This window comes from Loxodonta africana, chromosome 14 (assembly GCF_030014295.1).
Source record: "Loxodonta africana isolate mLoxAfr1 chromosome 14, mLoxAfr1.hap2, whole genome shotgun sequence".
In the NCBI taxonomy this organism is placed as follows: domain Eukaryota; kingdom Metazoa; phylum Chordata; class Mammalia; order Proboscidea; family Elephantidae; genus Loxodonta; species Loxodonta africana.
The window spans coordinates 42,066,095-42,081,231 of record NC_087355.1 but is presented as its reverse complement, the minus strand read 5'-3'; the positions used below and the strand labels follow the sequence as shown (position 1 = coordinate 42,081,231).

The 15,137-nt window shown below is 37.6% G+C and overlaps 1 protein-coding gene across 1 annotated transcript in view; it reads right to left on the bottom strand.

Moving 5' to 3' along the window:
* Positions 1 to 611: 611 nt before the first annotated feature.
* Positions 612 to 15,137, bottom strand: part of SLC26A7 (solute carrier family 26 member 7) — a 125,359-nt gene continuing 110,833 nt past the window's right edge. Inside the window, exons 15-18 of the mRNA XM_003408387.2 lie at positions 7,733 to 7,833; positions 2,037 to 2,091; positions 1,853 to 1,956; positions 612 to 647 (exon numbers count right to left, since the gene is read on the bottom strand). Of these exons, the coding sequence (XP_003408435.2) occupies positions 612 to 647; positions 1,853 to 1,956; positions 2,037 to 2,091; positions 7,733 to 7,833 (296 nt within the window). The remainder of the gene's footprint in view (positions 648 to 1,852; positions 1,957 to 2,036; positions 2,092 to 7,732; positions 7,834 to 15,137) is intronic.

Sequence of the window (15,137 nt, the reverse complement as noted above, 5' to 3'; positions counted from 1 at the left end):
GTTTGAATCCAACAGGCCCTTCTTGGAAACTCTCTGGGGCAGTTCCACTCTGTCCTATGGGGTCGCTATGAGTCAGAATCAACTCAACGGCAGTGGGTTTACTGCATTATTGTATAAATTAATATTTAACCTACTGATGTTTAGTGGCTTTTTTTTTTGAAGGGAAAAATGGCACATTTGCTAACTTGTTTTTATGTATTAGTTAGACTATCCTAGGTTTTTACAAATGGCTTGCAAATGTCCCAAATCTTTTATCATGTGACTAAGGTGTTTCTCAGTTTTACAAATCAACAAGAAAACAGAAATATAACACCACAAAATACTATGGTAAAAGGGAAAAAGTCATGTTAACTTTTAGTAAACTAAAACTAAATGCTTACTGATTTTCTTATATAAAAAACTATACAATAACCTATTAAGTGAATCTTCTTACTAACAAAGATTTTAAAAATTGTTGGCAATCCTTGACAAGTGGCTATATGATTACTAAGTCTCAGTAGACTTATTGTAGTAGGATCTAAACAGTAACAACGAAAGCAATGTGCAGAATGCCAGACTATGGCCTCCTCCAGGCTGCGGCCAGACAAGCGCTATACTTCAGCGAAAGGGCCTCAGACTTCACTGTGGTCGCCAAGTTTGCCCACATTCTGAAATAGAAGAAATAAGCATGTGCTACTGATCTCACTCTTAAATCGGCACCATAGTAAGAAAAAAAAAAAAAAAAAGCCATCACTGAAGCAAGCTGTCAGTCAAGCAAAGAAAGTAGACTTTCTATAAGGAAGCAGAGTATAGAGCTTTAAAGCTCCAGGTCCAAGGTCAGACTGCTGGCTTTGAAACCAGCTTGACCACTTACAACTATTGTAATTTCCCTAGGCCTCAGTTTCCTCATTCTAAAAATGGTTATATAATAATAATATTGACCTCATAAGGTTATGACAAATTCAGCAAATTAATACAGGTAACCTCTTATTGTTGTCGAGTCTATTCCGACTCATAGTGACCCCACAGGACAGAGTAGAACTGCCCCATAGGGTTTTCGATGAGCAGCTGGTGGATTCAAACTGCCAACTTTTGGTTAGCAGCCGAGCTCTTAACCACTGTGCCACCAGGGCTCCAGTAGAGGTAAAGCCCTTAGAATATTCCTGGAATATACTAAGTGCTCAAAAAATGTTATTTATATAATAATAATAATGTTATTATTATAATTCTGTAAATACATACTGTTCTGATTGAATCTAATAGGGATAACTCTGGGAGGCACCAAATGCTGTTCTAGGAATGAGGAAAGGCAGCACGATTCAAAAGTCAAAGAAAAATTGCAGGAAACAAAAGTTCTAGAACAGCTCTAAAACTAAACTATAAAGCCCAGTTTTTGGAAACTAACTTTGACATTTCAGATCAAATGAGTGCTGGGCTCTGCAAATACTGTTTCCAACGATGGCAATACAAGCTTAGAGGCAAGTGTATCAAAGTAAGAAAAAAACTAAGAGGCTATATTTAGAGTTTTTCCATTTGACAGGTGGCTTATTTTTTTTTTTTTAAGTGCCAGGTAGTGGACCCTGACAGAAGCGTGTATTTTATAAGCAAGTGGTTTGCACTTAATAGGTGATCGCCAAATCCTGTAAGCAGTGATACTCTTGGGTGATCCAAATTATTCAGCAATTGTTCACATAACTGGTCACCCAAAAAAGAAACAAGAATACTCCTTTACTTGTTACAAAAGACTCTGAGGACGGGAATTTTTAAGTAAAATTTAGATGCCAGTGGGGTGATATGCTAACTTATTGCAAAGTCTTTGACTCTGCATTCTAAATTTTCTTACAATGTTTACATGCTAACTTGTTTGGCTCACCTTATTTGAATGGATGGTACTTATTGCAGCAGATACGGATTCAAAAAATATCGGTTTCTCTGAGTCTAGGTTTCCACAGTACTGCATTGCTTTTATCAAGGAATCTACGACAAAGCACAGGCGATAAGGATACCTGTAGTAGCAGAATGATCATGTTCAATGTTAGCCAAGGACACTCTCATACCTGTGCAATGGGCTAATGCTATGTCCATGTTTCTGTTCTTACATTCCATGTAAACCTGCAGGAATTGAAATTGTATACCCACAATTAATTCAGGATAGTTGTCAGGAAGGAATGAGACAGGTTTCAGAAGAAACTTGAAAATTACTAGTTAAAAAAAAATTATGAAGTCAGACCACCAGAGGGAGGCATTGTAACACACTCAGGCATAACCTGGTAAGCTTCTAAAAGAGACTCGTTCTGGCAAAGTGAAATTGATACAGCAGGACATCGCCTTTTACTGCAACTAAACTTGTCTGCTTACATCTTTCTCTTCATTTAATAAAAATAATAACATCACATTTCTTTCCCTATAATGAAAATACCAAATTGTTCTCAAGCTTCTTTTATTGGAAGCCAAGGACCCCTTTAGGAAAGCGATGAGAGCTTCAGCTCTACTTCTCATAGTAATACATTACATTAACTTCAGCAGATTCATGGGTGCACTAAATGGGTGGTGAATTGAAAACCCCATTATAATCCAAGCCAAGCATGACTTCCCAACTTCTGTTTTTAAAGATCAAGATAAAAGATCCTAACTAATTTGCTTGGAATACCTTACAGTCTGCCTTAAGTCATAGAAAATCTCATTTAAGAACAATTTATTGACAGCCCCAATCTGCAATTTATCCAGATCCAACTCAGTCCATGAAACTGAGTGAAAGTTAATCTCGACATTTTAGTAACAGGAGGATGGATTTAATTATATAATAATGATGTATCTTGTGTATAAAATATAGAAAGATGCATTCGCAACACATTCTAAGAGTGTTCATAATATATAAAATACTTCCCTCATATCCTTCCAGCAATAACAAGTTCTCCCTACAGGTAGAGAAATGAGAAACAATACGAGATGCATTACTCTAAGCATAAATATATAAAAAAGTAGGTGGGTAAGTAGGTAGATTGATATATAGATACTTACATACATACCCACATACATAGAATGAGACTCTACCATTGAATAAATAGCTCTTGTTTCTGTAAGTTAAAATGATTAGTTCAAGGTGACCCACCAGTGTTTGACTTTTTCTTAAGCTCAGTGAAGCACAAGCACATAGCTACAGGTGGTTTGTTGACGCTGATAAACATAATCTCCAGTTCACTGACATCTCAGTGTGCCAAGTACAGGAATAAATAGAGGTCACCCCATTTCCTTCAACCTACAACCCCCAGTCCCTACAGTCCTTAAACTAAAGCAACTAAGAAAACAATCCAAGCAGTGTTGTTAGAAAGCAGCAAGACATGAGGACACCTGTGGCTAAAGAAACCTTGTGGCTCTTTACTCTTGTCCCTCTTTAAGGGTGGCTGGAACTAAGGAAGAATATTAGCTGCAGTGATACTATTTGCATTTTAAGAAATGACTTCTGTAAAATAAGAAAAAGCAGCTACCATTATTGACAGGGAACTGCCAGAAATTAGTTAGATTCAGAAGAGGACATGGAACTAGGGATATCATTGCTGAAGTCAGATGGATCTTGGCTGAAAGCAGAGAATACCAGAAAGATATTTACCTGAGTTTTATTGGCCTTGCAAAAGTATTCAACTGTCTGGATGATAACAAATTATGGATAACATTGAGAAGAATAGGAATTCCCGAAAACTTAAGCTGTGCTCATGTGGAATCTGTACACAGACCAAGACACAGCCGTTCAAACAGAATGAGGGATTTAAAAGCAGAAAAGGTGTGCGTCAGGGTTGTATTCTTTTACCATAATTAACCGATGCTGAGCAAATAATCTGAGAAACCATACTATATGAAGAAGAATGCAGCACCACGATTGGAGAAAGACTTATTAACAGCCTTCTATATGCAGATGACACAACTTTGCTTGCTGAGAGTGAAGAGGACTTGAAGCACTTACTGATGAAGATCAAAGACTACAGCCTTCAGTATGGATTACACCACAACATAAAGAAAAGAAAAATCCTTACAACTGGACCAATAAGCAGCATCATGATAAACACAAAAGATTGAAGTTGTCAAGGATTTCATTTCACTTGGATCCATCAATGCCCATGGAAGCAGCAGTCAAGAAATCAAATGATGTATTGCATTGGGCAAATCTGCTGCAAAAGACCCTTTAAAAGGTGTTAAAAAGCAAAGATGTCACTTGAGAACTAAGGTGAACCTGACCCAAGCCATGATATTTTCAGTCACCTCACATGCATTTGAAAGCCGGACATTGAATAAGGAAGACCAAAGAAGAATTGATGACTTTGAATTATGATGTTGGTGAAGAACATTGAATATACCACGGACTACCAGAAGAAAGAACAAATCTGTCTTAGATGAAGTACAGCCACAGAATGCTCCTTAGAAGTGAGGATGGCAAGACTTCGTCTCACATACTTTGGACATGTTGTCAGCGGGGACCAGTCCCTGAAAAAGGACATCATGCTTGGTAAGGTAGAGGGTCAGCAAAAAAAGAGGAAGACCCTCGGTGAGACAGACTGACACGGTGGCCGCAACAATGGGCTCAAACATAGCAATGACTGTGAGGATGGTGCAGGGCCCAGCAGTGCTTCATTCTGTTGTACATAGGGTCGCTATAAGTTGGAACTGACTAGATGGCATTTAACAACACTGGCATTGCTGAGTACGTACTAAAACTCCCAGATACTTTGTTACATGCTTTATATGCAATGTATCACTTCTGAGCCTCATAACAGCTTAATAAAATGTTATTTCTACTTCCACTTTACAGAAAAGCAAACAAATACTTTGGCCAAGATCATAGAACTGGTATACGCTAATATTGAAACTCAGGACTTGTCTATCTCTAAAGCTGCAATTAATTAACATATATCGCAATGTTATCTTGCTCTTGAGTGCCGTCGAGTTCATTGCAACTCATAGCGAGGCTGTGTGATAGAGTAGAGCTGCCATTACGGAAACAGATCTCCAGGTCTTTTTCCTGGGGAGCCACTGGGTGGATTCGAACCACCATCCTTTTGGTTAGCACCCAAGTGCTTAACCACTTCATCACCAGGGCTCCTTAATGTTATTGTAACTATGATAAAATAAGCCAAATAATAATGAATCAATTAAAAGGGTAAGTCAATACAAAACTGCTGGATTTGTATATGTGAATGAGAAACACCTGGCCAAGGGTAAATAGCATTTTCTGCCAATTTAAAAATAAACTGCATCAGTTGATTTATGCCATCGTTCTATGCATATATACCATTATATAGAATACAAAGACCATTAAAATGAATAAAAAGATAAAGCTCTGTCTCCCACATGTCCAGTATCCAGATTGTTTGGGCTTCTCTGAATTAGACCCTAAGTTCAATAGGAATAGAAACCCATTTTCCCCTCTTCACTAATCCTGAGTCCTGATTTTCAATATTTAGAAAGAGCAGCCAATAAATATTACAGCATATTCAGAAAAGAACTTAAAATACAATTGATCAAAAAAAAAATATACATACTGGCCTTTATATTAAAAGAGCAATCCTAGTCTCATGTTTCTCAAAATACAATCCTTAGATCACCTGCTTCAGAATCATCTATTATTGTTTAAAATGAAGATTCCTGGATCAGAACCAAGACCCAGAAGGCTGCATTTTCAATGAACACCTCTGATGATCTACACACATCAAAGATTGAGTGCTCGTCTAGACCATGGCAACACAGAATAAAAATTTCAAACACAAGATTCTACAAATGAAGAGGAACCCTCTGGTTACAATCCAGATTTAGATGGAAAAAAATATATTCAGGTTGAAACCTAGGCCAAAACGATGCAAAGGTTTTATATGGAACAATAAGAAAATAAAAGCACATTATGTGGGGAAAAGGGTGACTAGCCAAAAGTAGCCACTAGATTTAAGGTCCGGGATCTTAAAAAAAAAAAAAATCAATTATTTTGCAATAACTTACTTAATTTCTGAATATCTGCTAATTCTGTTAGAATTATGTCACCAGAAGGTAACCAGACAACCCAGTGAGGTCACTTAGTGCAAATCCCTCATTTTTACTAAATGAATAAACTGAGATTCAGACAGACAGGTTAGATGATTTTCCCATACTTCACAATCAGTGAGGTAGAGCTGAGATCACACCTCTAGACTTTCACATACTACACAGCTTCCCCTCCACATATGCCCACCCTTACCTTCATAGGAAGCTATACTGAAGTTTGCCTCTGTACTATCTTGAGTTTGAAACATTGGAAATTTCAAATCAAATTCAAAATATAAATGAGTAGAGGCACAAGTTATGCACCACCACAAGAAAGCAATCAAAGTCCACAACATGAGGCTTTGACTGACTACTGATCTTAACTCTTTAAAAGCCATTGTCCGTGGTCGTTAAGATGCTCACAAGAAAATATTTTCTGGCATCATCTTTCATAACTACCTTTTAAAATGTTGCAGGTGTATGAAGGAGGGGGAAGTATAAGTCAGATTTTCACTTCTGGCCATGACAAGTAACTGATGCAAGACTATCCTAACCTCTACAAATAAGTAGGAAACAAGACAAAAATATATGAACAACTGTTTTCAGGCATTGGGCAATAGGCTGCACAGAACTGAGTTCACTGAGAGAAGGAAAGTAAATGAGGTGAGCCCTGCAATCACTCCAACTTTCTGCTACCAAGCCCTATCTGGGCCACACCATGATGAGAAAAATCCAAACAAACTGCAGCAGCTTACTGGGCTGATAAAAATTGAGGGATCAAGTAATGGAAAGGAGGGTGATATGCAGAGAAAGAGTTCCAAAAATTTTCTTAAAGTTTTGAGCAAGCCTTTGGATGAATACAAAGCCACACATACATAGGGTGAGACTCTCTAAAGCCAGCGGAAAAAAAATCTCCTGGGGAAAGAACAAATACTGGGGAGCAACACCCAAAGATGGCATGAGCCGAGCTACACGCAACAGAAGACATTAGAAGACTGAGGACAGTTGAGGAACAGGTATTGCCCCACCCTCAAGAGCCCTTACCCCCAATTTTAGGGATTGGTGGAGAGAACAGGAGGAAATAAGAAAGGGGATGAATTCCTTTTTGACTTAGTATTTATTCAAAATAACTAAGAAAAATCCCAAGTGTCCAGGGTATTCCTTGAATTGGCAAAGTTAGGCGTTCTTTCATCTGTGAAAATGGAAGATTGTAAGCTAAGTCAGTTTTAAAGTCCTGTGGAGGTAATGTGGTAGAGAAGTAGGCACCATGGCCCAAGGAAACACAGAGAAAACAGCCTTTGTATCAGGCACCGTTTGGGAGAACAGGAATGGTATCTTGTTAGATTTTATATCCTCCTACCTTTTTTTTTTTTTTTATCTTATCACCAAGGCCACTTTTTCATGCAGCCTATGACCTGGAAGGGACTTTTTCCTTCTTTCTATAAGCTTCCTAAGCTGACTATCCAGCAGGGTCTATGCCTAGCTATATCTCAAGTCTATGTTCTGTCCTGCCAGCCTATCCCATGTGAATACCTCCAAATGTACACACACCTAGAAGCTTGAAGAGTCTCCTGAAAACAAATCTGGAGTGATGGGAGGCATAAAGTCTAGTGTCCTTTGGGGAAAATAGGAAGAGGTGAGCACTGAAATGAGCAGGCTCAAGACCCTGGAGCTGAGACAGTGGATGGTGAAAACCCATCACTTCTGTGAAGGGAAGGAATCCATCTGACATAAGCTGTGCAAATACCTCAACAAGCATGGAGACTCCAGTATAGTCAAAAAAGGTCAATCCACAGCAATCCAGGATTAAACAACACTTCTCATTCGGGCAGGGCTGTGAGACCTCGTCTGTAGGAGAGACAGAGACATGAGTTAGGAAGAACTCTCAGAGATTTCTGCTGATGACTTTCCTGAATGGTGGGAAAATAATAGCGTCATGTTTAACAAATTCTGAACACTTTTCAGTTAACTACAGATTATTTCTGAAAGCTTTGATTTTGTATTATTAGAATGTTATTTCAGTTAGTATGATATGATTTAGAGAAGAATACAGAATATATTAATTACCAGTCTCATTTCATAAACAAACTGAGGTTCAAAGAGTTTAAATGATTTTGCTAAGCAGAGACCAGAACCATAGTTTCTAAACCTTCTGTAGTCCTTTCAAAATACCACACTGTTTCCTCTGTTTTGTGATGCCTGACTTTCTAGAATTTTGGAGTCACACATTAAGCAGAAGACCCACACTTTTGGAAGGGGCTTGGGTGAGGGACGCTAAAACTTAAGCTTAATTTAGTTAATATTAAATCTGCCTCTGAATGTAGCTGTTAGGGGAAAAAATGATTTCACTGAGTAGAGTTCATAATCTCTTTCTTGTGGGCATTCTTGGGGCCATGAGATGAGGTGATAATATTACAATGATAGGCCACACCTGGGGTCCATCTAAAGAGCAATGTGGCTCTCAGAGCTTCACGTAGGCTGTTTCCTCTACCACTGGTAGGCAAATTCTATCAACTAAATGCCAGTTCATTCATTATTATGAGATTCTCCAAATATATAAACTCTTAATTGGAATTGTTTTGCCATTTAATATGCCCCAATTTTTCCCCTGTAGTGGCTACAGAAAAGTGGGGGATATGGTTGTCTCTCAATTAGCGTTAGAGGGAATTATGAGGGAAATAGTACATTTTTAAAAAAAATGCTGCTTAGAAGTAAAAACAGGTGAACAGAAAGTACAAAATAAACACTGAAGGTGTCCTAGATAAAACATTTTGAACTTATCTGTTTTAGAAAACAATATTTGAAGGCAATGGTAGATTGGCACCAGCTCACACTGGTTCTTTAATGTCAACTATGTACATCTCTTCCTAACCCCACATATAATGACAGCATGTTATGCTAGAAACCATCCATTGTGGAAGTATTTACACCACAGAAATTATTAAACACTGTAAGTAGGGCTTCTGCCCCACTCCCCTGAGAGCTGATTGTTCAAACAATAACTAGGACATCGTTGCTTAAGATGAGTACTCTTATTAAACATAAACGAACAAATCCAATGGCTTTGATTAAATAAACCACTGACATCTTCCTCCACAATAGATCTTAAAATGGCATGATGACATAATTTGATATTCCATAAAGCTCTTTTTTCTATTCACTTATCCACCATTGATCTAACTAAATGACACACCTTTTACAAAATAGTGCATATTTCAATTTAAGCCACAATGTAAAATTCTTTGCTTAAATTTCCTATAGAAAAATTATTAGTATTGATATAGAACACTAAAAAATTTGAAATTATGAGTTTTCCTGAGATTTCTAAGTCTTACTGTTTATTTACTAGAAAAAATAAGAGACCTGTCTTAGCTATACCTACAAGAACAGTTGTGGTAAAAAGAAGCTGTAATCTGAAAGAATGTTGGCAATTATTGTATTTAGAAAAGATGTCAATCCATTGCTTTTCCTTGAAATAGGCTACATAAGTTATTATCCATGACCATATTGTATGAGCTCTATCATCCCCTTTCCATCTCCAGGGTAGGCATGGCTAATCAATCATGGTACTTTTTTACACTGAGGCCAAAAAAGGCCTTAGAATTTTGTTAACTCAGTACTTTAGGAAGCCACTGTTAGTTGATCAAAAACTTATTTGTCAATCTGAATTTTAAAATACTATAGTGAAAAACAATCTGCATATATTCCAGAGAGATTAATCTATGGATATAAATAGTAGTAAAAAGGTATGGAACATTCTTTAAGAAGCAGTTTTATTTTTTTTTCCTCCTACCACATTATTTCACTTCTAAATTTTAATTGCCATAACATAGTTTATAAAGAAAATCTTCTACACCCTACTTGGGTGAGTAGCATCTGGGGTCTTAAAAGTTTGTGAGTGGCCATCTAAGATATTCCACTGGTCTCACCCCATCTGGAGCAAAGGAGAATGAAGAAAATCAAAGACACAAGGGAAAGATTAGTCCAAAGCATTAATGGACCACAACTACCACAGCCTCCACTAGACTGAGTCCAGCACAACTAGATGGTGCCTGGCTACTATCATGGACTGCTCTGACAGAGATCACAATAGAAGGTTCTGAACAGAACTGGAGAAAATACAGAACAAAATTCTAACTCACAAAAAAAAAAAAAAAAAGACCAGACTTACTGGTCTGACAGAGAAACCCCGAGAGCTTGGCCCCCGGACAACCTTTTAACTTAGTGCTGAAGTCACTTCTAAAGTTCACCCTTCAGCCAAAGATTAGACAGGTCTGTAAAACAAAACAAGATTAAATGTGCACACCAGCTCAGGGGCAAGGACAAGAAAGCAGGAGAGGACAGGAAAACTGATAATGGGGAATCCAAGTTCGAGAAGGGAGAGTGTTAACATGTCATGGGGTTGGCAACCAATGTCATAAAATAATATGTGTATTAATTGTTTAATGAGAAACTAATTTGCTCTGCAAAACTTCATTTAAAGCACAATAAACAAAAAATTGTAATTGCCATTCTTTTTATTTCAAAATTTAAATGGTAATAGATTATTAACTATGAAAATGTTTGGGCTTTATCAATAGTGATACAAAAATTTCCCTTTCAATATCCACACAGTGTGTTCATTCCATTGCTGGCTTTGCCTTTTATTTTTACACTCCACTGTAAAAATAAATGTGCAAAAATATGTGTAGGCTTTCAAACCATCAAAAACAAAATAAAATAAAGCAAAACAAAAAAATTATGCCATGTAGTTGTGGATGATAATTTAAATAAGCCATCTTGGTAGAAGCAATTCATGATGGCTTTTCTAGATAAAAAAGACATCCTTATTGGTGAAGTTACTAATTCACTCAAATGAAAATTTAAATACAACGGACATTTCTGAAATCTTTGCAAGAAGTGAAGTCTTCTTTTATGTGGTATCCTCTCAGCTCTTCTATTGTACAGATTTTACAGCAATAACCTTGTGTTCTAAGCTTCTAAGTAAATCAACCAGTGCAATAAAAATCACATAAACCTACAAGACTAAAGCAAACGCACAGCTAATATCCTGCCTAAGGCAAAAGGAGGTAAACTCGGAATCTCTACCCATGTGGGATGCGGTAAATGATGGGATTTATCTACAAAAAACAACATTTCAGAAAGAAATTAACCATCAGGTGTGGGAAGGCAATTAACTCCAGACTGTGGAAGCCAGCTCTTTCCTGTGGAAAATTCATTAACTCCTTTAATTAAAAAGTATTCATATCTGCATAATTTAGGAGCACTTTCTATCTACTTCAAAAAGTTCTTGACAGTCTGTGAGTCACTCATAATTTTTTAAAAGAAGGCATTTTCTACTGATATCCATTAATTACTCAGAAGCAGATATAGGTCTTTAATTTCTCAAGAAAATAAAGAGATACAAAACATTTATGACAAACTGCAACACTAGTTGTGGAAAACGTGCACATATTACTTGTTCATCTCTTTTATTCATTCATTTAAGCAGTTAGTCAATGTAGATGTATGGAATGCTTACTTACTCTAAGCACTATCCTAAAAAAAAAAAAATGCAAATAGAGAGGTGAACAAAAGAGATGGTGTAGCTTGCTCTCCATCAACAGGCTCACATTCAAGCAGAGAAACGAGTCATTTCAACCAGTAATTTGAAGTGTTATGAGGACAGGAAAAGATGTGCAGAAAGTGATAAGGAGGTCTAGCAGCAGTGACTTGGTGTAAGGAGGTCTAGCAGTGACTTGATGCAGCCACAGGGCAGTTCCTCTCTGTTCTAAACCCTGCTTTGAGTTGCAATCAACTCAGTGGCAATGGGTTTTAAAGATGTCCATGCAGCCCTGGTGGCATAGTGGTTAAGAGCTCAGCTGCTGACCAAAAGGTCAGCAGTTCAAATCCACCAGCTGCTCCTTGGAAACCCTATGGAGCAGTTCTATTCTGTCCTATAGGGTCACTGTGAGTCAGAAATGACTTGACGGTAATGGGTTTGTGTTTTTTTGTTTTGTTTTGTTTTGTTTTGTTTTGTTTTGTTTAAGATGTCCATATCTTAATCTCCAGAACCTGTGACTATGTTAATTTAAATAGCAAAAGGGACTTTGCAAATGTGCTTAAATTAAGGCACTTGAGATGGGGAGTGCCTGGGTGGCAGGGTTAACAACTGGGCTACTAACAGAGAGGTTGACAATTCAAATACACCCAGAAATGTCTTGAAAGAAAGATGTGGTAATCTGCTTCCAAATGGTCACAGCCATAAAGACCTCATACAGTGCCTTTCTACTTTGAAACATATATGGTCACATTCAAGTCGGAATCAATTCAGCAACTGGTTGTTGTTGTTGTTGAGATGGGGAGGTTGTCCTGGATTATCTGGGTGGGCCCAAGGTAATCACAAGGGTCTTTATGAGAGGAAGTCAAGAGGGTCAGAGTCAGAGGTGATGGAGGTGGGCCTGTGTCATAGATTGAATTACATCCTCCAAAAAAATATGTGTATCAGTTTGGCTGGGCCATGAGTCCCAGTATTTTGTGATTATCTTCCATTTTGCAATTGTAATTTTATGTTAAAGGGGATTAGGGTGGGATTGTAATACCCTAACCTCACATCCCTGATCTAAAGGGAGTTTCCCTGGGATGTGGCCTGTACCACCTTTTATCTTACAAGAAATAAAAGGAATAGGAAGCTAGCAGAGAGGGGGGGACCTCTCACCGCCAAGAAAGCAGTGGCAGGAGCAGTGCACATTCTTTGGACCTGGGGTTCCTGTGCTGAGAAGCTCCTAGTCCAGGGGAAGATTGATGAAAAGGACCTTCCTCCAGGGCCAACAGAGAGAAAGCCTTCTCCTGGAGCTGGTGCCCTGAATTTGGACTTCTAGCCTACTACACTGTGAGAAAATAAATTTCTCTTTGTTAAAGCCACCCACTTGTGTTATTTCTGTTACAGCAGCACTAGATGACTAAGACAGCCTGCCAAGCCATAATGTTAACAGAGACCTCACCAGGGTGTCTGTTGGCATTGGCATAGCATGACTAAAGTGTTTTTGAGACACAGACTACTACATATGGTAGTGGAAGATTCCTCCAAAAGTGAGCAAATTTAATTACCGTGCAAGAAATAATACAGGAATTTCCATCTTTAATTTATGTAGCCAGTTTCATCTATTTTGATCATTCTATCATGTGTTCAACGATTCAAAAATTTCCCTCAAGCTAAATTCATCTTCCCTTTTAGCTGCCCTCCTGGGTTTCTTTTTCCTGGATTGCCTCTTCATTCCAATTTAGTGCTTCAAAACTTGAAATCATTTTGTATTATTCCCTTCTCCCTTCTCCCAACACCTAAACAGTATCAGATTATGTTCATGACACTTCTGAACTCTCTTTTGATTCCATCCTCTCATTTTTCCATTTCTATTGCCATGTGACCAAGCAGAGGCCAATGGAGCCTTTCCCTCCTCATCTGGATTTTCACCGCCTTACCCTTCGTTCTTCCTCCCTGCAGACTGCATTCAGAGCGATACTCTCAAACCCCAATTTAAGCAGTTTTTCCTGTGTGTGTGCCTGCCCTCAACAGAAGACTCTAGTCCTGCCTCTGTCTCTAACTAACTGCATAATCCAGAATGAGCTGGTGATCGCCTACGGACCTCAGCTTCTTTCCAGGGTATGCTATTACCTATTTTTTAAATGGAAGGTGTTATGGATTGAATTGTGTCCCCCAAAATTATGTGTTGTAAATCTAACCCCTATGTCTGTGGTCACAATCCCATTTGGGAATGGATTTTCTTTTTTATGTTAATAAGGCAATATTAATGTAGGGTGTATCTTAAATTAATCTCTTTTGAGATACAAAAAGAGCAGACTGAGCAAATAACAAAGCAAGCAAGCACAGATGGGGAAGTTAGATGCCGCACCACACGAGATCTCCAAGGAACCAAGAAACAGAAGCTGAAAAGAGCAAGGACCTTCCCTCAGAGACAAGAGATAGAAAGTCTTGCCCTAGAGCCAATGCCCTGAATTCAGACTTCTAGCCTCCTAAACTGTGAGAAAATAAATTTCTGCTTGTTAGAGCCACCCACTTGTGATATTTCTGTTAGAACAGAACTAGGTAACTAAGACAAAGTGTACAGTATTTATTACCTATTTCGGGGTTAAGGAGAAGAATGCCCTTTGAAAACTGTGAACTGCTATACAAATATTTATTATAATTTTCATTAATTGGCTAAGTGTTCATTAGGCAAAGAAGGATAAAGCAATAGAAATTGAAAATCTATTCCTTGCCTTAAGAATCTAGTTAGAAAAAATATATACACAAATAAAACAACTCTATAAACGTACAAGGCAATATGTGATCAAGTGAAGCATGTGGTAATCTCCCTGTTTTACTATTACCATGATTTCCATTTTACAGCTGAAGATACTGAATTCCAGGCTGTACTTGACTGTATATTACTCTGTATGGGCTGACTGACTTCTTATTTGCATAATTTTCTACCCAACAAGATTGCAAGGAGTGTGTTTCTTCAATTTTCTTACTTCTCTATTAAGATTCAAAGAAAGTGTAAGACTTGGATGGCAGAAAATGGAAAATGTTCTAGTCAGGAGAATCCTAGTCAGGCCCAGAGCCAGGGAAGATTAAATTCAACGTTAATCTGAGTCGACTCAACGGTAACCTGTACTAGTACGTCCACGGGCGTGGCAGTTAAAATTCCAACACGTATTTTGGGGGAACAAATTCAATCCATAACAGATCTGTAGTAATATTCTTTTTTTGTTGTTGTTGTTCCTGATATTTATTACTTGTGCCTTATCTCTTCTTCCCTATCAGTCTTATCTGGGCATTAATGACTTTATTATTTTCTTCAAAGAACCAGATTTGTGCTTTCTTGATTCTCTTAATTATATTTTTTTTCCTATGTCATTAATTTCTACTTCTATCTTTATTATTTCCTCCCTTCTATTTTCATTATGTTCATTTTATGTTTTTAACCTCTTGGTATAAATGTAAAACCCTTAAGTCATTAATTTTTAGCCTTCTTTTCTGATGTATGCTATGTAGTTTAGTATATAAATTTCCCTTTTAACACTGCTTTAGCTATTTCTTGAAAGTTTTGAGATGCAGTATTTTCCTTATGATTTAGTTTTTTTTTTTTTTCTAATTTTCAATATGATTT